Raw genomic sequence first — 24,703 nt, 5'->3', positions numbered from 1 at the left:
CGGGATGGCTAAGACATAATACTTAAGTCTAGAATCTATCATATTACCATTTTACTGATACCGGAACTTGTGTACTTTGTGTACATAATAGACAGACCAACAACGCTGGGGGTAGCTCACCAACGAGGAAATCTGTGCTTGTGGGATTGTTCTGCCTAATCTTTGGATACAAGAATGGCCAGTCTTACGATTGGACAGGGTGTCGCAAGATTGGGCGGGTGACCAGGTTAGGGTCATCTTAAAACGTCATATTTCATATTCATAATGAGGAAATTTGTAAAACTGTCAAAAATAAAACAAGGTATGACTTTGTAATTTTTTTTAATGTGGTTTGTAAGGTGATAGACAATAAGGGGAATGATGTATCTATAGCCATATCTGGATCAGTATCCAAACAACCGAGCACCAACAATAAGAATCCAAACCAGGTAACCATCCATATCTTTTTAATTGGTAAATCGGCAGGAAATACAACACTAATCATGTGTGAACAATAATTGTAATGTACTTTTTCGACAGAAGCTTACCACCAGTCAAAGCAAAAAAGTGCTTATCTGATTGATATATAGGGCTATAAAGGAAAAACAAATTTGCCAGTACTGTAAGATTGGACAGGTCGATCATTGGACACCATAAAAAATCCAAGCTATCATGATGTATTATATATATATTTAACATTTATAGGTTATAGTAGCTAAATTTTAAAAATAAAATGTTTAAAGGTTCTTATCATAATTATTCTTAAGTTTTGATTTGACTACCAATCAGATGATTCAATTCATCAGATAATTTATATGAAGCTAACCAATAAGATGGTTAAATATTTTAAATTTCTTTTGTACTGAGCTATAGTTATGCATTACCATACACCAGATATAATATTTTAGTCTTCTGATTCATTGTGCATGAAAAGTTTCAATTAAATGTTATATATATTTAAGAGCTAGTACATTCTAAAAGTTTCCTTTTCTTTTTGTTCCTCACAAGTGTTCTAAGATTAGAAATGTGCGTCCATAGATTGGGTGATTCAGTTTTGAGACCCATGGCCACCCATTTGTCATTGTCTGATGATTGGCCAGGTAAGTGTTAAGATTTCCAATATATTGTTCTCTTTTTAATCATGCATTAAATACATAACAAACCTATATTACTATAAAACCAAATGGGTTAAAGAATACTTTTGAGACAAAATTTTTATTTCCATAGATCCTCTTTGTTAATTCGCTCCACCAAGTTTTCCTTTTGTTAAATCTAATTTTTGACCAACAGACAAAGATCATGGCGATGTTCGAAGCAACTGTTAGTTACATCAGAGACAAATTCTGCAAATATTTCAACCATTTTAATTATTTAGTAGCATTTAGAAAAATTTTAGTGGGTTTCTCATTGGAATAAACACATCATGGAATTGACACATGTATAAATTAAACTGCAATGGCGTTTCGGTTGATAGTTATACTTTTTGCTAAATTCTAGTTTTTTAAATAAAACTGCACATCTATATAATAATACAGAGAGTGTGTGTGTGTCTGTAACAGGCAAAATGGATGTGGTAATTTTCCTTTGATCTGGCTGAAAAAGTTATGTCTCAAATGTTAATCGGTGAATTTAATGTTGGGACATCAATAATGCTAATTTTACAATATCTTTAATTAAATTAAACAAGCAATTACAATGCACTTAAAACATTGAGGTCAAATAACTTGGAAACAAGGTAGTGACGTCAGCCATTTTTTACTGCATGGGTAACTAGGGATCACCTGGGACCAATTTGGGTAAGTTTTCTGAATCTGGGATATCCAAATCAGTTTTGGAATGAACAGGTTGATGATGTCATCAAAAAAACTGTTAACCCCAATATCTCTGTAATTGTTCGTCAAAAGTACATGATCCTATACATTTTCTTGATCAGCAATTCAAGATCTATATGATGAAGGCAACAGTTATACAAATTTCTAAAGAAATATTTTTTTGTACTAAAGGAATTGGCTGCTGTCCTTATATCTCCTTATGTGTTTGATAAAAACATATGATCCTATACATTATTCTGGTCTGTGTGTCAATCTCTGCACATTATAGGCAACAGAAAAATTATGTAAATGCATTATGTAAATGTTGACTTCTGCAAAACACCTTAAAACAACCTATTTATCTGCTTGAGTGGATTCTTACACAGGCCTTATCGACTAATACGCTGTGTTTTTTCTCTTTTCTAGATCAAATACCAGCTCCTAATTTTTAAACCTTTCACCTTTTGAAATCAGATTATCAGAACGTTGCTTGGTTTGTTTTTATTTTTCTGATCTTTACCTTGTTAAGAATATCACAGTCTTATGTGACCACCATATAAACGTTCACAATAAAAAAAATCAGCAATATACATGTCTTTATCTATGCTATTATCTATATACATATACATGAAAAAGTCTACTATAAAAAATGTAACTGTAAGGTTAAAACTCTTTATGGTTGACCTGGTGGACAAAGGGAAACATTACTATTTTGTGTCTAGCCTTCTTGTAAGATCCAGCATCCAGGCCAAACCCAAGTCTTGGATTGCTGCAATAAGAAACAAGTACTTTTGTAATATGGTTCATAGCTTTGTGACCTTCCTATTTTTTAGTCCTTTTGTTACAGTTACAAATAAATGTTTTTACTGTGAAAAAAAAAATCAGTTTTTATTTTTTTATTTTACGTCTCAAAAATTACTTTTTGAGAAGACTTATTAAACAGTTTATTTTGAAATATTCTTTGCCCCTGAGCCAGACATGGTAAACATATCATTGCTACCAAAAATTTTTTTGTTTTCTAGGAGCCTGCTAAAGTACACTACATAGCTGTACATGTGGTGATGATAACTGACTTTTCTATTTTTAGAATACCAACTATTATTTACTGATTAGAAGCTGCATGGAACAAATAACCCATGCTGAGCAGAAGGATTATTACGCTAACGAAAACATTTATCCACAAAATCCCAAAAATAAGTCATTTAAAACATTAAAAAATTTTGGATCTGGATTACGTAAACTACCCACCATACCTTCAGTAAGCATTAGTAAGTATTCAACAATGAATGCGAGTACAAAACAATGGTTAAATAATGGTCGGATATCTGTTGACAGTGCATATTTTGAAAATCAAAGTATTGATGACGGTGATGAAAGATCAATCAGTCGAACTTCGGGTAGGAGAACACCTGGTGCTGGAAGAATATCTCCAGCATCTGGAAAGAAATGGTTTGCTGTTATTGATGCTATTAGAGAAAAACGCCAGAAGGCTGCTAAGGAAAATCACCAAAAGATGAAAGAAATGGTAACTATTTCTATTTATCTAAATTTATATTATACATGTCAGGGTTCCAATTAGAAATAAAGTCAAGTTGCAGACATTTGCTGACGGTAATTAGAGAAAAAAAAAATCTAGTCATTTGTCTCTTATTAAAGGGGCCACAGAACGGCTGTTGGTTTTTGACTTTCGTGACTTACACAAAAGTCAAACTGATGGCTGCGAAAAACAAAAATGGCTTTTTTTCCGGCATGTATGTAATATACAGACTTGAACATATAGATATATCTAGAATTTTTATCTTTTCCAGCCTTGGTCATGTTTTCATCCAGAATGAGTCTTGCTGAAATATTTCTTTGTAATATACTTTTCGAAAAAAAATAATAGCGAGCAAAGTGCACTTGTCTGTTAATTGCGCAAAACGCGTTTGCAGGATTTTTAATATGTGCGCAGGATATACGGAATGTGTGCATTTTAATCGTTTCGTAGCCCCTGTAATGGTTATTCTGTTGCAACAACCATTACAGAAATATGTATAACACAAATAATGGAATTCTCAATTTTAATATTTTTTACTGAGACAGCATTTTGATTTGCAAATTCGTGACCTTCTTATTCAAATCTTGTATATCATGAAAACACAAGTATGGTGACTGACTTGACTTTGCCACAACAAGTACGACCTGCTTCAGTCGAGATTCCAACTTTGCCTTTTTTTATAAGAAAAGTTTTATAAGAAGATTTAGGCTGTAAAAATGTCTGAAAAATAGGAACAAGATAAAAAAATTACATTTTATTTTTGGTAAAATGCCACAAATTTTAGTCTTTTACAACAGAAATTTTTTTCAGAATTGATTATGCAGTTTTACAAAACGTGCACTTATTTGGTCACAAAAGTTTTAATAAGTGAAAAATTGTTTAAAATATAAAACAAAATACAGTACTGGAATCAGAACACCTTACATAGTGAGCGCGTATCATGCGCGACATGAACGATCCGCGATCCTATTGTGACCATTGCGATAGAAAAAATGTTAACGAAGAGCTTCGTGATAGTCACAATGTAAAAATACTTGCATGTTAAAAAACTTGTTTTCAAAAGTTATGCAGCAAGTTTTTTTTGTATTGTTTTGAAAGCTGTACAACAAGAATTATTCTTGTGCTGTTTTGAAAGTTAAACAGAATATACCTGCGTTGTTTTAAAAGATATACAGCAGATTGTACTTAGGATGTTTCGAAATTTATACAGCAAGTTATTATTTTCCCATTTAAAATAATAAATTTATTTTAATAAAAAGACAAGTGTTCTTTTAATGATTTTTGTGCAGTCTTATCAGAAAATTAATATTTAAGTGCAAAAAAGTTTCACGGACTATAGTTTAGTTGACAATATTTAGGTCTTTCGTGACATTAAAATTATTTATTTATTTCATAACAGAGGAGGGTGTTAAGACATGCATATTTTACGTTGTTTTAATTATTATTCTAATATCATTGAAAAAGATTTAATGATATTAATTATTTTTACGAAATGATATTGACTTAGAAATTTAAGATTTTAGCAAGCAGCGTAATTTTGAACATATATTAATCATAACGAAAGAGGGTGTTACGACATTCATAATCTTTTTTTTCATGGGATGGGATAAGAAAATGTTTGTTTGTTGATATTTTATTATTTTTTTATTGTGAAAGTTAGGGTCGGGCGGGCCTGTAGAACAACTAAATAAGTCTAAACAAGAAAAAAGCTTACAACAACAACATATTTTTGATTTAAAAAAAACAAAAAACAATTATTCATATTTAATTGCGCTATTCTCTCATGACATTAGTTACGTGATTTTTATAATGTTTAAAGATGTATCATGACGGTCGCAATATGGATCACGAAAGTCACAATGCATCATGAAAGTCGATGCCACCAGAAATTTTACTATCGCAACAGCATCGTGAATCGTGCGCGACACGCATGATACACGGTCCATGATGTTAGCTGTCCTGATTCCAGTACTGTAAGGACAACTTTAGGCTAAATTTATAACAAATTAAAACACTAAGGGTGACGCCAATTTTTTTTAGTTGTTCAAGGCAGGACCCGTTTAACTAGATAAATTTTGTGCAACCCAATCTCAGAATTATGTGCTTTTCATTCTTCTTCATGCTATTATATAATCTTGCCAAGCTTCATCGATAGAGCTTAAGCTATAGCTAATTTCAGAATATTTTGCTGTGCAATGTGTGAGTTATTGTACACTAAAACAAAATATGGTGTGTGTGGGCAGATGCATGTGCGATTGTACATCATTTCTAGTGAAACCTGGTAGGCTGCTATAAGACACTCAAATTTAAATATTTACTTTTCTTTGTAGGAAGCACTAAAAGTAAATTTAGAACAAGTGCAAGCAAAAGCTAGAACTTTAGAAGCTGAAGTTGAACCATTAAAAGAAAAATTAAGGAGATATGAAGGTATGTTATTTTATACCTCCTTATGAGTATTTAAGTGTGATTAACTTTTTGATAATATTTTTTATCCTCGCAACTTCAGGTATCATAGAAGATTTGGAAGATAAGGTTGGATTACAAGATCAAGAGTCTGTGACAAGAGATAAATCTTACACTTCTCAAATTTTGCAATTACAAAAACAAAATCGGAAAATGTTGGAAAAAGAAGATCTGAGAAAACTTGAATATCAGAATAAGATGCAAGATGAATGCCGACGATTAACTACGGAGGTTTTTAAAATAAATAACTATAGTCTTGTTTTAGAAAATAAAAAGTTCTGTTTCAAAATATTTTATTCAATATTTGTCATCGATAAGTTTTTACTGAAAAATACTGCCACATGTTAGGCAAAAAGCATGTGTCACATATTTTGGTGTGTTTTTGGATGCGCCTTAACTTCGGCTTGTGTCTCAACTGCGGCATGTGTCTCAACTGCCGCATGTGTCTCAATTTCCGCATTTGTTTTAACTTGTGCATGTGCTTCAATTTGTGCTATTACACGCCTCTGATAAAAAAGGCCTGCATAATAAAAATGTATATCAGATGCTGACACAAAATAAAGAATAAATTAATGATTTTTTTCAGAATGCAGATCTGAAAAAACAAATTGATGAATGGAATGACTCTATGGCACATGATAGCAATTCTACTAAATCAGATGATGACCCAAAATTAAAACAGTTATCTAATATGCGCGTAAGTGTTTTGGTTGCTACTACTTAAAAATAATGTTTACATTCTTCCAAAAAATTTGAATTTGTGTTTTATATGTAGTTTTCAAAAAAGGTTTAACAAAAAAATCAAAAATCTGCTTTCTGCAAACAATAGAACAATCATGCAAGTTTGGTTACATTTTTAAAATATCTAGGGAACTCCTTTAAGAAAGTTTATAAATAGAGGTTTTTAAAAATGTTTTGAAATTTAGAATTTTTTCCATCATTATTCTTATGTAAATAAAGATGTACTCATTTTCGATGCATCTGTTTTATCCTTTTGCTGTGTTTTCTTTTTACTAACATGTTTCAAGATATTGATATATTTTTTCATTTATTCTAGTCTTTGCATCTTTCTTTTGTTCTTGTAGCTTTGTTGTTTGTTTGAATAATGTTTGCTGTAAATTCTGTAACTGACATATTTCCGAATTCTGTTCTTGTCTCAATGTGACAATAATTTTGCTATAATTTGCAAGTCTTGTTTGACTTTAGGCTGAACTTATGAATGTCCGTCAAATTTTGGAATCAAGTGAGCAAGAACGATTGAACGAACGAAAGGAAAAACTCTCCACAATACAAACAATGATTCGACTAACAAAGCAAAAGTCTGACCTAGAAGAAGAGTTGTATGAAATTAAAAAGGAGGACAAAAATGAAATCAGTATGAAGGTAATAATAACTAGTCTTATATACTGTGATAAGTTAGTAGTTCTTCAAGAAGTTAACTCATTCTTTTGGGCATATAAATCTTCTGCTATAACATTATTTTTACTTATTAATGATACTATTGATATCAATATGATTGATGTATATTATATAGTAACACTAGGATTATTAAATTTTTATATAAACTGTGCCAAAACATGAACTCTGTTTCAATGCCTTGTAAAAAGTCTGTTTAAATAAACTAAAGTCTTTAAAATGCAGTTGAGATCTTTGAACAAATTGAAAACCTTTTCATGTTAGTTGGTGTATCAATAAATTTATTGAAATTCTTAACATAATGGATTTCCTTGCACCAAAGAAAGATGATTTAGTTTTACAATTCTGGTATTGCCAGGTAACCAAAATTCTAAAACTTTCAACTTCTCTTCTCTAATGGCATGCTTGAATTATTTTTTTACATTTGTCAGTGGTCTGTGGAAAAATCCACGAGTTTGCCTGTCTTTTTGTACCACATTGCATGCATCTCACTACTTGCGGTACCATTTTGCATGACAGTCATATATATGCTACAGGTTGTCAGCCTTAGTAGTCTTTATAATATAGTATATTATCTTTTCTCAGTTTTTTTTTCAATTTTTTCTATAGTACACAAGATTGTTTCAAAAGTATGAAGAAAACTCATGTAGATTGAAACAACTGCATGAAGAAGGTGTGAAGGAGAGAACAGAGTTGCAGAAAAAATTCCTTAATGAAATACAGCAATTAACGGTAAATTTGTAATGTCTGTTATAAGTAAGTGAGTTTCAGAGGGCTGAGTCTGAGATCTAAGTAAAAAACTAAAGCAACTACTTAACAATTTTTTAAGCTGAAAAATTAGACACTTGCTTGGCATTTACCTGTTAAAACCACAAGGCGTTTATAGTTTATATTAAGGCAAAACCTTTAAGGACTACCCTTCTATGAAACACCCTACTGATCATACTCAACTATACCATAATAAAGAAAATAAAAACTCCTGGAATGAACAAACAAAATATGAATAGCCTTTCAAAATAAGGTTCTAATTAAACAGTACCAAACCTCTTTTGTTGCCCAAATACTACTGACTCTTAAATTTGACTTTTAAATAAAGTCTGCTCTTAACCTTTTTAAACTTGTGATGATAAAGTTTGAAACTGTTTCCTTGCAAATCAAAACAAAAAAATTATGTTAAAATCTGGAATATGTTGCATTTATCATTTAACTTTTATTTTAGTTGCAACATGAGAAGGATTTACAAGACGTAAAGTCAGATCGTAAAACACTGCAGAAATCGTTAGAAGATATAACTGCACGACAAGAAAGAGAGTCAGAAAATATCTTGAAAGACATAAACAGCATAACAGTTTGTTAATGATTTTTTGATATTGATTATATTTGTTGGATTTGTCTGAAAGAGTGTGCAGCCAAAATTAACATATTTAATCAATGAAAATAAATGTTCTTGTCTTGTCAAGTTAAGGCGAGTGTAAAGGAAAAAAATGATTTTTTTTCGTTTTTTTTTTCGTGAAATCAGGGCAAAATATACTAAACTTTTTAATTATGAATTTTTTTTTCAAAAATTTCATCTGGATCTCTGTTTATTTTGTTTGTTTATGTTTACGCTGTGATGATCTTTGTAACACTTTTTCTGTGTCATATGTGCTCACATGTGCATATTTCCTTCAAAACAAAAAAAAATTTTGGAGAACTGATATTTTTCTCACTTTCCAAAGAGAAATATATCACGCTTTAAAAATGGAAAACCTGTCAAGTGTAATTTCAATGCCGCATGTGAGTAAAAACTTCAAAACTTTAAAGCTCTTTTTCTCAGTGTTTATTTTTTGATAAAATGGTATCTACATCTGAACTTTCTCTTACAAAACGTGTTTAAATTTGTTTACAGCCGTCTATGTGAAAGAAAACAAGTTGAAAAAGGAAAAATATGAAATAGTAAGAAAACTATATTTTAAACAAAATAGTAAAAACCCTTTTAAGATACAGCCCAGCTGGGAAGAATGGTCAAAAAATTTTGAAAAAAAATCAAGCCGTTTTGTAAGAAAAACATCAGTTAGGAGAGACTGGGGTAAATTTTGCATACACCTAAACCTTAAACTACTTTGATATTTTTCCAAAAAAATTATATCACTCAATTGAGAAAAATAAGAGCTTCCAAAATATCTACATATCAGGTTATGAAAATGTTATTTAGAGATGATATATGGATTATAAAAATCATGCGCACTTTCCTTTACACTTGCCTTAGATATTAAATTTCGAAAAATATATCACTTTAATGTTGTCATAATTTTTTTACTAAATATTAAGGGAAAAACCACACAATGCTCAGAAGTTTAATTTAATTTTAAAAATTACAATTTAGGAAGTACCAGAAATCATTGATTCCTTATCAAGTGAAGGAATTTATCATCCAGGCACCTCTGGCAAAGATTTACTACAAAAATTATTTCGACAATACAAATTGGTGCATGAAAAATTAGAACTATCAAACATTTTAGAGTCTGATGTCCCACCTATAACAGAGGTAAGGAATTCCTTTTATTATTATAAAATACTGTTGAATGTATAAACTGACCACTGCAACTTGATGATCTACGCAAATGAGTCAACAGATGTCAGTCACTCTGAGGATACCTTTTTATATGTGTACATTCCCCCCAAAAATACTCAATAATTATGAGCTAATATCTCCCAAATGTATCTTATTCATGGAAATTTTTGTTACGTAAATTTTGTAGATGTTACTTAAAGAGGAGTGTGTTTCTTTTTGTTTTTTGTAGAGTTTGAAAGGTACAAATCGCAAACTAAAAAGACAATTAGAAGATGCAAATGATGCTTTTCATAAAAAAGAGAGTGAACTACAAGTCATACAGGCTGCTTTGCAGAGGTAGCAATTCTTTAAAGCTTACAAAATTTTTGTATTCCTTAACGTAGTAAGTTTCCAAGCTACCACAAATTTTTGCAGAACTTTTTATTAAGAACAGTGCAAATTGAAACTATAGAGGGTTATAGAATAATGCACCATGCATTAAAGACAGCCTGTTTGAGAAACTTTTGTTATGTTTAGACAAATCGATGACTTGTTGACAGAAAAGAAAAATGCATACATGCAAACACAAAAAACCATAGAGGATTTGGAATCTTCAAGAGATGAAATAGAGGACTTAAAAAAAGAGTTGCATCGTTCAAAGGAATCTTTTGTTAAAAAAACAGCAGAATTGTCAATGCTTCGTGGTGTGTTTCTGATTATTATTTATACTTTACATTTCTTCTCCTATGTAATGTAAATATCCTAAATTGATTTATTAACCCCTCCTCCCTGCCTTTTAATTTATGACTCCCATTTAATAAAAATCCTCTTCCTTGCTTAAATACCTTTCCTCTAATTGTAAAAGTGATTACCTTGTGTTTTATTTGAATTTGTCTTTTTGCATGACTTTGAGAAAGGGTGCTTGTTTCATTTTGATTGCGGGAGTAAAAATAAAAAATAATTTTTTAAATCTTTCCAGTGCAAGCTCATAGTCTTAATTTACACATAATGAATCTTTTTTTGTTTGAATATCTTGGTAACGCATTGTTGATGTCCAGAGGATACCAACAAAAAATAAGTAAATCACTTTAAAAACTAGGTGGTAAATTTATATGCTGTTTTTTTAATAGCAGACACCAAAGTAACAAATGTTTTTCTTTTGTCTCAAGAACAAACATTAGCTCTGGAAGTACTTTTAAATGTTGTTTACCATCTCCACATGCTAGGGTATTAACTAAAACCATGGACTTTCCTCAACAAATGTTTCATACCAACAGTATATGCCTACTTTCAACCAAGCACTGAAAGGAACTAGGACCAATATGAGACCAAAGTTTTTTGCATGTATTTCTTGTTAAACATAAATAATTAAGCTTTAAAATATTTTCTTGTCAAAGTCAGAAATTGCACTGACTTGTTCCTTTCATGTGGAGCTACCATGGAAATAACATTTAAACATTCCTCTTAGTGTTTTTAATGTTTTTAGTAAGAGTCAGTGCTTTCACAGCTAAGGTGAAAATGAACATATACTACTCTCACGTTTTGAAAATGAGCAGTAGAACTGATTTATGTGTGAAAGATTCTCTACGTTGCACTTACTATCCCAAATACATCTTTAACCATGACTATTTCCTTTTCATTCATCACCAACCCAGAGTATGTCTTTCATGTTTTTAGGAAAATATTGCATTCCCTGATAGATAATATAGGTTTCTACAGATTATTAAAGATAAGAAAATGGCATGTGCTGATGTCAGCAATAATTAGTATTGTTTAATGTTTTGGATCCAGTGAATCCATTTGTGAACTTTTATGTATAATATTGAAATTTGGCAGGTTGTTTGAATTTCGGCCTGTTTTTTAATATTATTTAAAACAAGATTGTAGTATATTATGTAGAGGAAAAAACCCATAACATTCTACCCAAGACTGTATTGCAGCACATTATCATTTTTTCATTAATCTTGTGTATTTGTCTAGAAAATTTAATGAGTGTAACCGCAGATGTGAAAACCGTGGATGCCGAACTTGGAAAAACAAAGCGTGACTTAGCTGTAAAGGATGCTGAAATTATGCGATTAAAACAAGACTTGCTTCATGAACAAGAAAAATCTGCCACAGAGAAGTCATCATCTATTAAACTGTCTGAGGAGTTGGAAAAGAAACGAAAAATGTTAAGAGAAAGTGAAAAGGCAGCAGAAGCATCTAGGCACAAGGTCTTGCATAGAACTGCTTTTTTCATCAATTTAATGGATAAAAGAAATTTCATATTGCGTAATATTTTGGGGGTTTATTTTTATCTTGTTTATATTAAGATAAACTCAGCAATATTTCAGTATAATTTCTATTGATTTCTATTGATAATTTTAATGAATCAATATAAATATTATTCAGGTCTTCTACCTGACATTTCTGTAATATTTATTTTGGCATAAACTGGTTTAAAATAATAACTGAAAGAGACAGGTAAAAGAGAAAATACTAATATAAAATAAAAATGTGTAGTTACTATCTAGTTCTAAAACAACGTCTCAAGAGAAAATTGTGGAGCATTATTAATTCCTCCTTCCTTTTTTCAACCAGATGGTGCAACTTGAAGAAATTTTAGAAGCAACCAAACCCCAATTGGATCGTGTATCAAATGAACGAGATCAACTACAGCAACAAATACATGACATAAAAGGTGATACAGTTGAAAAAGAAAGTAAAGTTGTTCAGCTGGAAAATGTTATCGAAACACTTAAATCCCAGGTAAAGATCTTTTCCTAATGTTGGCAATGTTCTTGAGGCTTCTCTACAATGTTGGTCGAGGAGCTTTTTTGGAATTCAAGAATTATTCTTTGATTGTTACAATGCTATGTGTTGCTAATCTGGCCTTTAAATTAACCTTTCACATTTTAAAATTCTATAGAATATAAATAAATATTAATATATTGGAAAGTAATAATGTTATAACTTATAATAATGATCGGGCACCGATGCACCGCACGTCAGGTGAAAACCTCACGACCAGGCCTGTTATAAGGTAATTAAAGAATGTCTTTTTTTTAGAATACGATGTTGGAAGCTAGTGTTAAAGAGAAAATTGAACAACTCAGCTCTACATCATTGGAAGTAGATCACCTTAGAACAGAGCTACTTGCAACACAACATTTACTTTCAGAAGAAGAATATAAATCTGCTGATCAGGTGCATGATATTGAGCAGTTGAGCTCAGAGATAAAAAAGCAAAGTCAAGTTTTGATGGCTTTGGAGCAGCAAAACAGGCAACTAGAAAATGAACTGCGACATCTGAAAAATAAATTTGACAATATGGAGGTAATAATTTGTCCAAATTTTGTCCACAAAACTATTAGGTATAAAACGCATGTGTATATATTCTTGTTCTGCAAACGATAATTTTTGTTTTGTTTTTATTTTGTTTGCTTTTTTGCTGTGGGTTGTTTACAACTGTGGCAGTTTTATGGCTGCTTAAATACATCAAACATGTGGCGATTGATCTTACGAATCTTGAAAACCAATGCTTAAAAATTTACACAGTTTATATTCACATTATAATGAATAATTTAAGCTCAACTTTTCATCAATAATCAGTTCTCTTTACCACTATCTTGGGACGAGATTATAATGTTGTTGATAGAAAAAAAAGCCTTTTCGTCAGCAATATTCTTATTTGTGTTTTTCAAGAATTATAAAATATTTAATTTTGGCAACAGTGTTTTTATATACTTTGTTTAAAACAAACTTGGTTGCAATTTTTTCACAGATGTTTAACAACATATCAAATTGTCATGTGATTTAAAGTGCTTGCTAATCTTTGCAAAACTCCAATGTTTTTAATTTATTCTTATACTACCTGAATTCCAACACTGTATCTGCTATATAACTGTGTAATATTTTTTTTAACTTCAAAGTTTGATTACAAAGACACAGAATCAAGTTTGCAAGAGAATTCATCATCCAAATCAATTCTTAGAAAAGAGCTGCAATCTCTTCACACTCAATGTAAGGAGTTGACTCGTGAAAAGCAGAAACTTCAAGAGATAATTGAAAAGACAAACGTTGAACTTGAAGAAGAAAAAAACTTTAGCAAGCAAGTAAAAGATCAATACAGAGAGAGTAAAGAAGAGATGAACATGAAAAATAAGAAACTTAATCGAGTGAGATATTTATGTATTTTACTTTGCAATCAGTGTTCAAAGTTGGTTTGTAAACACCTATGTAGCATAAAGTGCTACGTAGAATGTATGAAGTGTCTCTATAGAAGATTAACATGCTATATTGATTTTACACCTAATTGTAAATTTAGGCTTTTTCAATGATCCAGTGCCTTCAATATCCATTATACTGAAGCAGTGAAAAGTACTATTTTTATGGGTTTAATTGCTGTAAAATTTATTCTTTAAGAATTGTTTTTAAAATATTATGGGTATGTACCCATACCATTTAAGCACATGTTTGGTAGGAACCAAACCTTTCTGTAAAATCAAACATCCAACTGAGAAGCTCAACACCAAAGCTTTCTTTCAAAAAACTAAAATCCATTTGGCTTATATTTTATCTGAACTTAATTTCTGTCCATTTCTTGTACCACTGATAGGGCAATTTGATGTTCTTTTATACATGCTACCGTTTTGATATCTTAACGAAAAGGGTTCATGAGCTATAGTCATTGCGTGTTAGTATTTTCACCTTTCATCTATGTAAATATACCTTTTAGGCGTCTAGATGTTAAGTATCTGTAGCAAATTTCAACTTTGTTAGTTGCAGCAATTTTAAATGTTAAGTGATAAATGTCAGATTTCTATTGTTTTTGTTGTAGCTATCATCTGAAAACGAAGCACTGCTGGAAGATTACGATTTCTTACAAGGTGAATATAGCGGGTTGGAGGCTGGCATTGGATCAAATAAATCAACTGCTATTCAAATATTCAATGAATGCCAACAATTAAAAAATCAAATTATCATGTTAAAAGAAAAAAACACTGAATTAAATGAGGATTTAAAGACAATGAAAAATGTATTAGAAGAAAATAAACAAAAAAATAAAGCAGAAATAAAAAGTTTGCACTATCAAAATATGAAGTTAAAGAATTTGATAACCGTATGTGTTGTTATTTTTTTCTTTTTGTTGCGATAGTGTTACTCCAATTATTATTATGCTTACACCCCTTAAATTTTAACTCCTTTGAATCATCTAAATGGGACATGCAACCACTTTTTTGTGTTCGTGTACTTGCTGAGTACTGTAAGACTAAAACCTGTTCAAGGAGGAGAAAGTACAAAAAAAACACTTGTATTTAACATTTTTACCACACCAAAAAAATATTTTGAATTTAAATGTTTGAATTAAAGAAAGTTGTATCAAAAAGTCAATTTTATTGGAGAGTTAATTGTATAAAAACAACTTAAAAACAGTTTAAATCAGGTCGTAACCAGTAATTTTTTATTTATTTAATGTAATTTTCTATAACTGAAAAAAAAAGTATTTAATTCTCTTTCTTTCTCCAACTGTGTGAAAAACCAGCCTGCATGTACATTAAAACTCATTAGCTTATATCAATGTACAACTACTGTCCAACCCTTGATCAGGAGAAATAATTAGTTTTTTCTGAAAACCACTAAACCACTAAAACCACTATACCACAATTTTTGTGAAGTTCCTAGAAAAAGTATGTTTAAAACGTTGCTAATGTTTACGTCTAAAAATCATATTTGACATTAAAAAATTCTAAAGGAATACTAGGTAAGATCATTAATGAGAGCTGGTTATTTATCTTTAGAAAGCTTCATTATCAACAGATGACATTGATGAACCATTATTAAAAGCTGATGTAGCCAATAATGTAGAATCTGCATTACCATTAGACGATTTTGTCATACTTGATGATGTGGAACCATATAATGAATGCACAAATGAGTCGGTGAACGAAACTAGAAAGGTTCCTATTGAAGAAGATTTAGCAGAGGAAATCAATTGGTTGATGACACAAAGTGCACCTGCACGACAGGTAAGGAACCTTATTATTTGAGTGATGATGTATTATTTTTTTGCAAGTAAGACAGGAAAACACTATGGTTTGCATATTAAAAAAAGCAGTATCAATAAGGACGATTCAAAGCGTACCCTCTAAAATCGCCAATTTAGTACCTTCTCTCGCTTTTACATGTTAGTACGTTTTTGATGTATACCTCCGCCCCCAAGAATATTTACTTTACATCAATCACACCCAGACTCACCCTGCTAGATGTTAAAGTCTTCTCTAATACCGTATACAATAAAATTTTTTTTACAAAATATACATGAAAACACCACATTGAAGATTTCCCTTCCCCTTAACGCTGTTGGACTACCACTCCCTCACTTTCAGGCATTTCATACTTTTTAAATGGCCTGTATACCTTCATGAACCAAAAGATGGATTGTTCTTTTCGAAACGGGTGCCCATTCTAAAATATTGTTTTCTAAACAGTGTACTGAAAGAAAATTTTAATTTTGTATTATTGGGAATACCATTAACGAGAGTGGCATACTTCAAACTTCGCTCTCACAAGTGGTATGGATGAAAACATACACAATTTGAACTTATGAAAGTTCACTTGTAAATGATTGCAGTAAACTAAAGACCTTGGTTAACGATTTTATTTTTTGCTGACGATGAAAAATGAATCAATTACCCAATTTCAAAGCTTTCATAGGCTGTAATGTTTGTTGTTGTTGGGGATGATAATCCTCGCATGATAAAATGTTGGTGTATTTTGGTCACTGATTACTTAGCCTCTGGATATACTCAATGGCGTATTTCCATTTTAAAGAAAAGTTAATGCAAATTCTTAATCAGTTTTTGTGTAAATTTTGTTGCAGGACGAACCTCTTTTTGAATTGGAAGTTGAGAAAAACAAACTATGGAATCAAACACTGGTGAAAGACAACCAAATTCAAGTGATGTCATCTCAACTTCAAGCGAAAGAAGCTGAAAAGAAATGTTTAGAAGAACAAATTCGAACGCTGGAGGAGAAGACATTACAAAGTCCACCAAAGCACAAAGTAAGTATTACTGTGGAATGATGGTGGGAATACCACATTGTGGATAATTTTTCCTGCCAAAAGACAGACACACTCTCATAGAAAAATTCTAGGTAGTGTACACCTGCTGTATAGGACACTTTTATGGTGGGTACATTAGGGTAAAATATCCATAAAAATTAACCCATAAAATTAACCCATAAATTGTTACCAAACATTTTCCATGGATGGAATTGATTTTCAAACGTAGGTGTCTACAAACCATTCTACATTGTGGACAATTTCCTACTGTTCCGCAGATGTTTATTCACTAAAGCAAGATTAAACTTTTATCTGTGAATTATAATTTTTTTATTGCTATAAATGTTGTAGTTGTGGTATACTTGCTGTTGTTGAATCAAATCCTATGTACATTAAGGTTTATCATGTTACTAGTCGTTAACTCGTGGAAAAATCCACGGGGTCGCCCGTCCTTTTTATATCGCATTTTGTGTTTCCGTAACAGGACGCGTCTTTCGCGGACAAACAGACAGACGGAATACGGCTATTATTAAAGAGATAGCCTTTGAACACTCTGTGGAGCGCTCAATAAGAGACGTAAACTGTGCCAAACGATCAGGTGGTGCGCTTTAGTACATGAATGCAGTATATATCATAAATCATGTAAAGCGCATACACCATTATAGTGTTGTGACTGTAACATATTTAAAAATAAAACTTTTCCGCAACGATAGCTAAAATAAAAACAGAGTTTACAAACCGTTGTTACTCCTTCATTGCAAAAACAATCGGTCCATATTATTTTATTTTGCGGAATAAGATTTTGTGAAAGTTAAAAAATTAATCGTGATACCGGGCTGATCGCTTAGTACAGTTAAACAGTGTTGTAAAGACGTATAGTGATAATACCCTTTTGAAAAATTCTCTCGCTGACTCTGTTTAAATAAAATCACAAGAAACAGTCCATTGCTAAAACAGGGTTGTGCGGTTAGTCCAGGTAAATAGTGTTGCACATCCGTACAGGTGTGATTCCCGAGAAAGTTCAAAAATTAATTGTCAGTGGGCTAACCCCTTAGTACAGGTAAGCTGTGTTGCACATGCGCATTGGCATAACAGCCTTTTACAAACAGCAGTCTGTTGGTAGCACTGTGCTTAAGAATCAAAATGGCCTTTGTTCATTCAGCCGCGAAAATATTTTAAATTTGTTTTTTTTAATCAGGCGTCGTGAATGGTATTTTACTCGCAAGCGGTCAAAACAAAGTCTTTAAAAATATATCGCATTTGGTATTGGTGCGCATTTTAAATATTTGGTGTTTCCATTACGGGACGCGGCTTTCGCGGACAGACATACGGCTATTATTGAAGCGATGTTCGTGTCGCTACTCGTAGCGGTGGGGTTTGTATACAGCTTCCAGTTTTGTGGACCGGATTCGAACCCACTCGCTCACACGCTAAGTGGGATTAATGTTTTGAACTATGCATATGTCTTATTTAGCTCCCACATGAAGTCACCTTGTCTGCATACTGTTGCATTTCTAGTTGATCAATTTTTTGTTTGTTTTCATCGTTTTTACTGTTTTTACTCCTTTTTTCTATTTTTATTCTCAGACAGGACGGACATCGATAGCAGTCCTCAGCCTGTATAAATATTAAATAAATAAATAAATAAATAAACGCTTGCTTGCTCGATTTTTATCAAATTTTAGCTAATCGATTGTGGTCGTTGTTTGGACAGTAAAATTTAATTGTAAAGATAATATTTCTATTTTAAATGTTTTTAGGACGAGCAATTAAAACAGATGCAAGAAGAGGTATTTAATTAGTTTATAATTATAAATAATTGCCAAGCAACAAGAAACAAAATCAGTCAAACTGGTAAAGTGCCATAAAAACGTTTACTAAGAATGTAAAGTTTTGTTCAAATTCCCTGTTAACACTTCTAAAAAATGTACTTTCAATTCCACTACTTCTTTTAAAAAATCATTTAGTTTTAATAGAAATCTTCCATGTTTTGACAGTGGGTTTAGGCGGGAAGAAATTTCGAAAGAACTTTGTTTTCTTTACAATAATTTGAAAGGGAAATGGGCTGTTGAGTTCTTATTAGGACACTATGGCTGTTTTAACCTTTATTTCGGAAAAATGAAGTTAAACTTATACCCTCCAACATTCGCTTATTCGCAACAATTCCTTTAATGACAACTGTCTTCTTTACAGTAATCAACAACTTATCATAATGTTTGTGTTTCGTTTTCTTGTTACAGCTGCAAGCCAGTCTTGAAGAAAAGAACGAGGCTGTGCAATGTTTGAAAGCTCTGCTTACTGATAACGAGGCTTTGACAACATGTCTTCGCGATCAACAACAGAGTATTAATTTCCAGAGAAAGGATAATGAAGAATTGATGAAGAAATTAAACGAAAGTCTTGGTAAATATTTTCTTTTTTTTATAAACTTTTTAAACTGGTCCTTCTCCTGTTATTAAGTTTAGATTGTTTTTTTAGAGAGCTTCTATTTGACGTTCTTTTTCACAGCGTGTCGTTTTAACGTCGATTTAACGTCATTTTGACTTTATTTTAACGTCATTTTAACGCCTAACTCTGAAAGGGCGTTCATTTTTGTAATGTGGCCTGTCGTTTCTTTCATGACAGCTTTATTGCAAGCATTTAAAAAATAAGTAATAAAAATCGGTGGGAAAGATTAATTCGTTTACAGTTTGATATGGTGAACTTGAATATAACAGGAAACGATATAACTGTTGTAATATAATGAAAAATTCAAGACATTTGTATTTATTTTGATGAACTATGGTGAACTTATCAGCAAAAACGGATAAGAATGAGTGAAAGTTAATAATAATTAGTTTTTTATTAGCTCTGCCGACAATCAATCAATCATATGCAGTTCAGTTTCTATTTTATCAATTAACTGAAAGAAGATTTGTCTGAAACGTTTTTGTTTGCGTCGATAGGTTAAATAATTTTTTAAAACGTTTAAACTACCATGCTAGTAAGTTTACGAAGTTTTTTATTAAGATAAAAGAAATTGACCTTTCAATAAACCACCGCCCTCCAATAAACCACCGCCCTCTAATAAACCACCGCACTCTAATTGACCACTGCCCTCTAATAAACCACCGCTCTCCAATAAAACCATATCTATCAGTGAACAATTTTGATTAACGTCTCTTTTAAGTGACACAGCACCAAGCCAATAGAACGTGAGCTTAAAAATGACGAAATTTATGGGGAAAACAATACATAATCATATGTGTCTGTGTTGGTTTTACAAGATACATGGAATAATTAGAACAGTGAATCCTTGTTTATCCTTGTTCAAACTCAAAAAGTTAAAGTCTATTTGGAAAAAAAATATGATAATATATTATAATCTTCTCCCCACTTTTCAAATCAACCGGCATCCTCTAATAACTCTTCTCCCTACTAGAGGCTCAACAAAAGGAGGGATCACGATGGGTGTTTAGTTCGTTTGCCGTAAATGTGGTTCATTGTAATTTCCATCAGAGAGTAAATTTAATATATGAAATATATTATAACAACGTTTTTTTACTCACTGCAGATCAATGCCAAGCGCATGAGGATATGTTGTCGCGGACAAAAAACAAACTGAGGGAGGTTATGGAATCAAGTGTATTACGGGAAAGCAACGCATCCATTGAACAAAAGAGAGAGATTGAACAACTTAAGAATGAATTGCTGTTATCAAGGTTCGTTTTATAAAGCATGGTATTTAGATCGTCCTAGAAATACCCTTAAATTTACCCTGCTATAAAGGAGACAAGTTTGGAGATAAAAGTTTTCCCTTTTTGTTATTCGAAGTAACAAATTATCAAGGTTCGTATAAAAAAGCATAATATATAGATCGTCAGTAATGCTCTTAAATTTTACCTTGCTATAAAGAGGACAAGTTTGGAAATTGAAATGTTTCCCTTTTTTGTTTCTCAAAGGAACCAATTAATAGACCACAGAAAAAAATTTGTGAATTTTTTTTTTTGTTTTAAGAGAAGAGAATAGACAGCTCCGGATACATTTGGATGAGAAAACACAAGAAGCTACACAAATGCAAGAAGATTTGAAGTCCATAAGAGGAGCGATTGAATACAACCTTGGAAGTATGGACGCAGAAAAAAGGTAATTGGTTGTGTCCAATCTATTATCTGTCATGTTTGTCCAATCGAAACTACGCTTTCTAGCTGCAACTGCCATCAACTTGTTCATTTCAGGTCGAAAGATTTTATCGAAGATCAACTAAAGTTGGTGCTACAAGACAGAGGTCACACTCTGCAGAAGTTGCAGTCATCTGAATTGTTAAATAAAATGTTGGAGGTTTGTTTGTTTGTTTATTTTTCTGTTTTGTTTATTTATTTGATATTATTATGCTTATTTCTTACTTTTCTTTTATTCTATTCCTTCTTTTTTGTTGTTGTTTTTGATGTCGTTTTCGTTTTCGTTTTCGTTGTTGTTGTTGTTGTTTGAAATAAAATTTGGTTGCTTTTAGGCGAAACTTATTGATTTACAAAAATGGCACAACAGTTTGGAAATAAATCTGCTAAAATCACGTGACTTCGACCCAGTCCCATTGGATATGATAAAGATGAATCAGAGTACACACGACGATTTTTTGCAAGAACAAACCAACATAGTCAACAACAAGTTATACGAGGTGTGTGTGTGTGAACAAGGTTGTTTTAATAGAAAAAATAAAAAATATGTAAAGAAGGAATTGTCTGTAACTTAAAGGCGTGTAATTTGTGTTGTACCCAGGGCCATGTTGTTGGTGAGGTTATTACATGTACGTATTAAAGTTGGAAGTTTATTATCATAGGCAAAGTGATTTGGGATTCTAGAGTCCCTCTCAGTGCAATCTAAAGTAGAATTTCTTTATTTTAATAACACGTTCAATAAAGCGAGGAGCTGATTTCCCATTTGCGTAAAATGTGCTTCTGCAAGTATTCGAAGGATTATGTAAGATTTTTAATTGCCCGATCGTTGTTATGGTGGCACTAGAGTGATTCTCCAGGGCTGTTTGAAAAATAAATTTGTAATGCTACCAATTTGCATCAATATTTACAACATGCTCTGAAGCTAGTGACTCTGTGGGTTTTTTTTGTATTTTCCATTTTGATGTTTTATAAAAAAATATAGCATATCTTGTTTCAGCTTGATGACAGTCGTGATCACAAAAATATTTTGAACTCCTTCGAAGATTTTATAGAAGGTAAGCTTTCATATAATTTATCAACTTCTTTTTTATAAGATTTAGACTTACCATTAGACTAAGAGCAGGCCTTACTAATTTTTTACAGCAGGCTTAGTACTAGCCATTTGGAAACTAGCCATTTGCATACTTGAGATATATGTAAGGAAGCTTGTTATGTTAAAAACTAAGAAACATTTAAAACTGATACTGTTACCACATTATATGAGGAATTGAATTATCATCGCTTGTATTATATGCGTCAGCTGAATCTTAACATATTTCCATGATTTCTTCTCCTTTCACAAATTTGTATGTAATGATACGTGTTAGGGCGCAATGAGGCGTGTTAGAGCGCAATGATACGTGTTATGGCACAATGAGGCGTGCTAGGGCGCAATGATACGTGTTATGGCGCAATGAGGCGTGTTAGGGCGCAATTATACGTAGTGTAACGAAGCTATTGTTTTGATTACTTATTAGGATCATAAAAAGAAGCGTTGTGTACATCTTGTTATTTGCGACAATAGTCGAAGTCAAGTTGAACGAGATGTCTCAAGTGTTTTCGATCGGTTATCGAGCTAATCGTTGTTTTCGATTTATCATCGAGCTGATCGTTGTTTTCGATTGAGAATCGAGTGGATCGTTGCATTCGATTGGATCATTGAGCGGATCGTTGCATTCGATTGATCATTGAGCGGATTGTTGCTCTCGATCGGTCATTGAGCTGATCGTTGTTTTCGATTGAGAATCGAGCGCTTCCTGGTTTTCGATCGATCATCAGTTGTGGTTATGCGCGATGTCAATTTAAACATACATTCTGAGTATAAAGCATACGAAATGATCAGTGAAAGGTATGTGGTATGGCGATTTACTGACGACTTGGGGTGCTGATGATAGTTGACAACTGGTGCAAGATTCCACTTAACTCATCCATGTCCTGAGAAGTTCTTTGGACTTTTTCGGAACGTCCATAAATTTAATGTCAAATTATGCGACTCCAACTTCTTATCTCACGTTAAATGAGCTAATTTTTGCTAAAAACTCGGAATTTCAATGTATACGAATTTAAGTAAAATTTGTCATTTAAACTATTCACACAATGTGATGTCATAAAAATTGATATTCAACGATAAGCTTGATAGAAAATTTTTTTAAACTATTTTCTTTGTCTCCTAACAAATGCATACGATTTTAATCCGAAAATTAAATTTGTTAAGTTTTATAATTATTCTGTTAATACATCAACAATTTATTAAATTGGGAAAAATACATTCTTCCATAGAGGCTATTTTTACACTTATGCTGATTTGTTCTATCAATTTGTGCAAGATAGAATCCAGCAATATTGTTCACTGGGAATGCGTTGCTACAGAGAATATAACACAGTTTAGTTATATTCTTTAGGTAGCGTGACAAAGACGTCTTTTGAGACGTTTCGCTACCACTCAACACAGAGGTCTTAAAAATGAATTTTTTTGTTTTGATTTTAAAGAGTCCGGCTCATAATACTAAAATGATCTATATTATAATACCCGTATACGTCTGTCCGTCTGTCACTCAAAATAGTAGCTTTGCTGCGCAAGTATAAAAAGGACGAGCGAACCCGTGGATTTTTCCATGGGCTAACGACTAGTTTTACAAAATACCATTACTTCGAAAAACTTTTTACAGTACATTAATTTTAACAATGTATAGATTGTAATTTTTAGGTAAATTTTATATATAGATTGTGTGTCAAAGCTAAGCTATATTTATTTTAATATGTGTTTTCAGTCTGCTTGATGACTTTCGAAAGTGCACTTTAATACGACCCTAAAAGGTTGTTGCTATGGTTTTAACCATTCTTGTTATGTCACTGTGGTTGGAAGGTCATATATTACCATGAGTTTTTATTTACTCGTGACGTTGGATAAAATTGTTTTATTTTCCTCTTTAGTATTCTTTCATGAAAACATAAAAAAATAATTTTCACTACCTTTGATCATCTTTCATATAGACCTTATATATTCTTATATATGATTTCATATATGCTTTACGTGTGCTTCATATATTGCATAGTGTGCGCTGGGGTATGGTTCCCAACAGCAAAAAATTGACCCCACCTACATTACAACCCCCACATCATCATTTTATAGTACCCCCCCCCCCCCCCCTACCTTCTTCTACATCTCCCACATCAAATATTCTGGGAAAATTACAAAATCTGACCGAAACTTCTATATGTTACAACTTTTAGAAATAGGTCCAAAAATACCTTGATGTTCAACTATAGATGATATTGAATTTATGGATTGATTACGTTCATAAAATGTAGAGCACAAGTTTCTCTTGTTTGTCTCCTATTTTCCACTTATATTTGTCTAGTTTATTGGATAATATTGATACGCATACCGATTTTAACTCAGATATTTCTATATGTATATACTTCTATGTAAAGTATGTTATCTTTTTGTTTATATTTATTTTAACAAATGGATTCTTTTTGTTTTTTAAATATTAATTTTAATAAATAATTTTGTTTTTGAAATTTTTAATTTTTCTAATTATATATGTCAGAAGTGGGAGCATTTTTTTTGCTTATGTATGACGTTTCCGTGTTATTAAGTGAAACAATAAATGCATTGACATTAAAGACGAATATTATAATATGTTTTTAAGGGGACACTAGACTTTTGTAATCTATGACGCGGTGAAATTATGTAAGATGGGTCACATGAGACGA

The 24,703-nt window shown here is 31.8% G+C and overlaps 1 protein-coding gene across 1 annotated transcript; it reads left to right on the top strand.

Moving 5' to 3' along the window:
* Positions 1-935: 935 nt before the first annotated feature.
* Positions 936-24,703, top strand: LOC130634617 (centromere-associated protein E-like). Its single transcript, XM_057444636.1, has 26 exons — positions 936-1,079; positions 2,878-3,315; positions 5,658-5,754; positions 5,834-6,021; positions 6,377-6,487; positions 6,997-7,173; positions 7,816-7,938; positions 8,426-8,554; positions 9,572-9,733; positions 9,990-10,096; positions 10,277-10,443; positions 11,720-11,955; positions 12,323-12,490; positions 12,791-13,057; positions 13,654-13,899; positions 14,562-14,843; positions 15,523-15,750; positions 16,605-16,787; positions 18,548-18,577; positions 19,028-19,190; positions 20,341-20,488; positions 20,784-20,912; positions 21,005-21,107; positions 21,280-21,444; positions 21,942-21,999; positions 22,462-24,703. The coding sequence occupies exons 1-26, from the start codon at positions 1,068-1,070 to the stop codon at positions 22,467-22,469; spliced, it is 4,125 nt and encodes a 1,374-aa protein (XP_057300619.1). The 5' UTR covers positions 936-1,067; the 3' UTR covers positions 22,470-24,703.

The sequence above is a fragment of the Hydractinia symbiolongicarpus genome, chromosome 1, assembly GCF_029227915.1.
Source record: "Hydractinia symbiolongicarpus strain clone_291-10 chromosome 1, HSymV2.1, whole genome shotgun sequence".
NCBI lineage: Eukaryota > Metazoa > Cnidaria > Hydrozoa > Anthoathecata > Hydractiniidae > Hydractinia > Hydractinia symbiolongicarpus.
This window is presented reverse-complemented; position numbering and strand designations above follow the sequence as displayed.

What these genes read in the sequence shown, in the direction of transcription:
- LOC130634617 (XM_057444636.1), top strand. An exon ending in AAGACATAAACAGCATAACA is followed by an intron (nt 8,555 to 9,571) that starts GTTTGTTAATGA and finishes ATTACAATTTAG; the next exon opens with GAAGTACCAGAAATCATTGA. An exon ending in AGAATTGTCAATGCTTCGTG is followed by an intron (nt 10,444 to 11,719) that starts GTGTGTTTCTGA and finishes GTATTTGTCTAG; the next exon opens with AAAATTTAATGAGTGTAACC.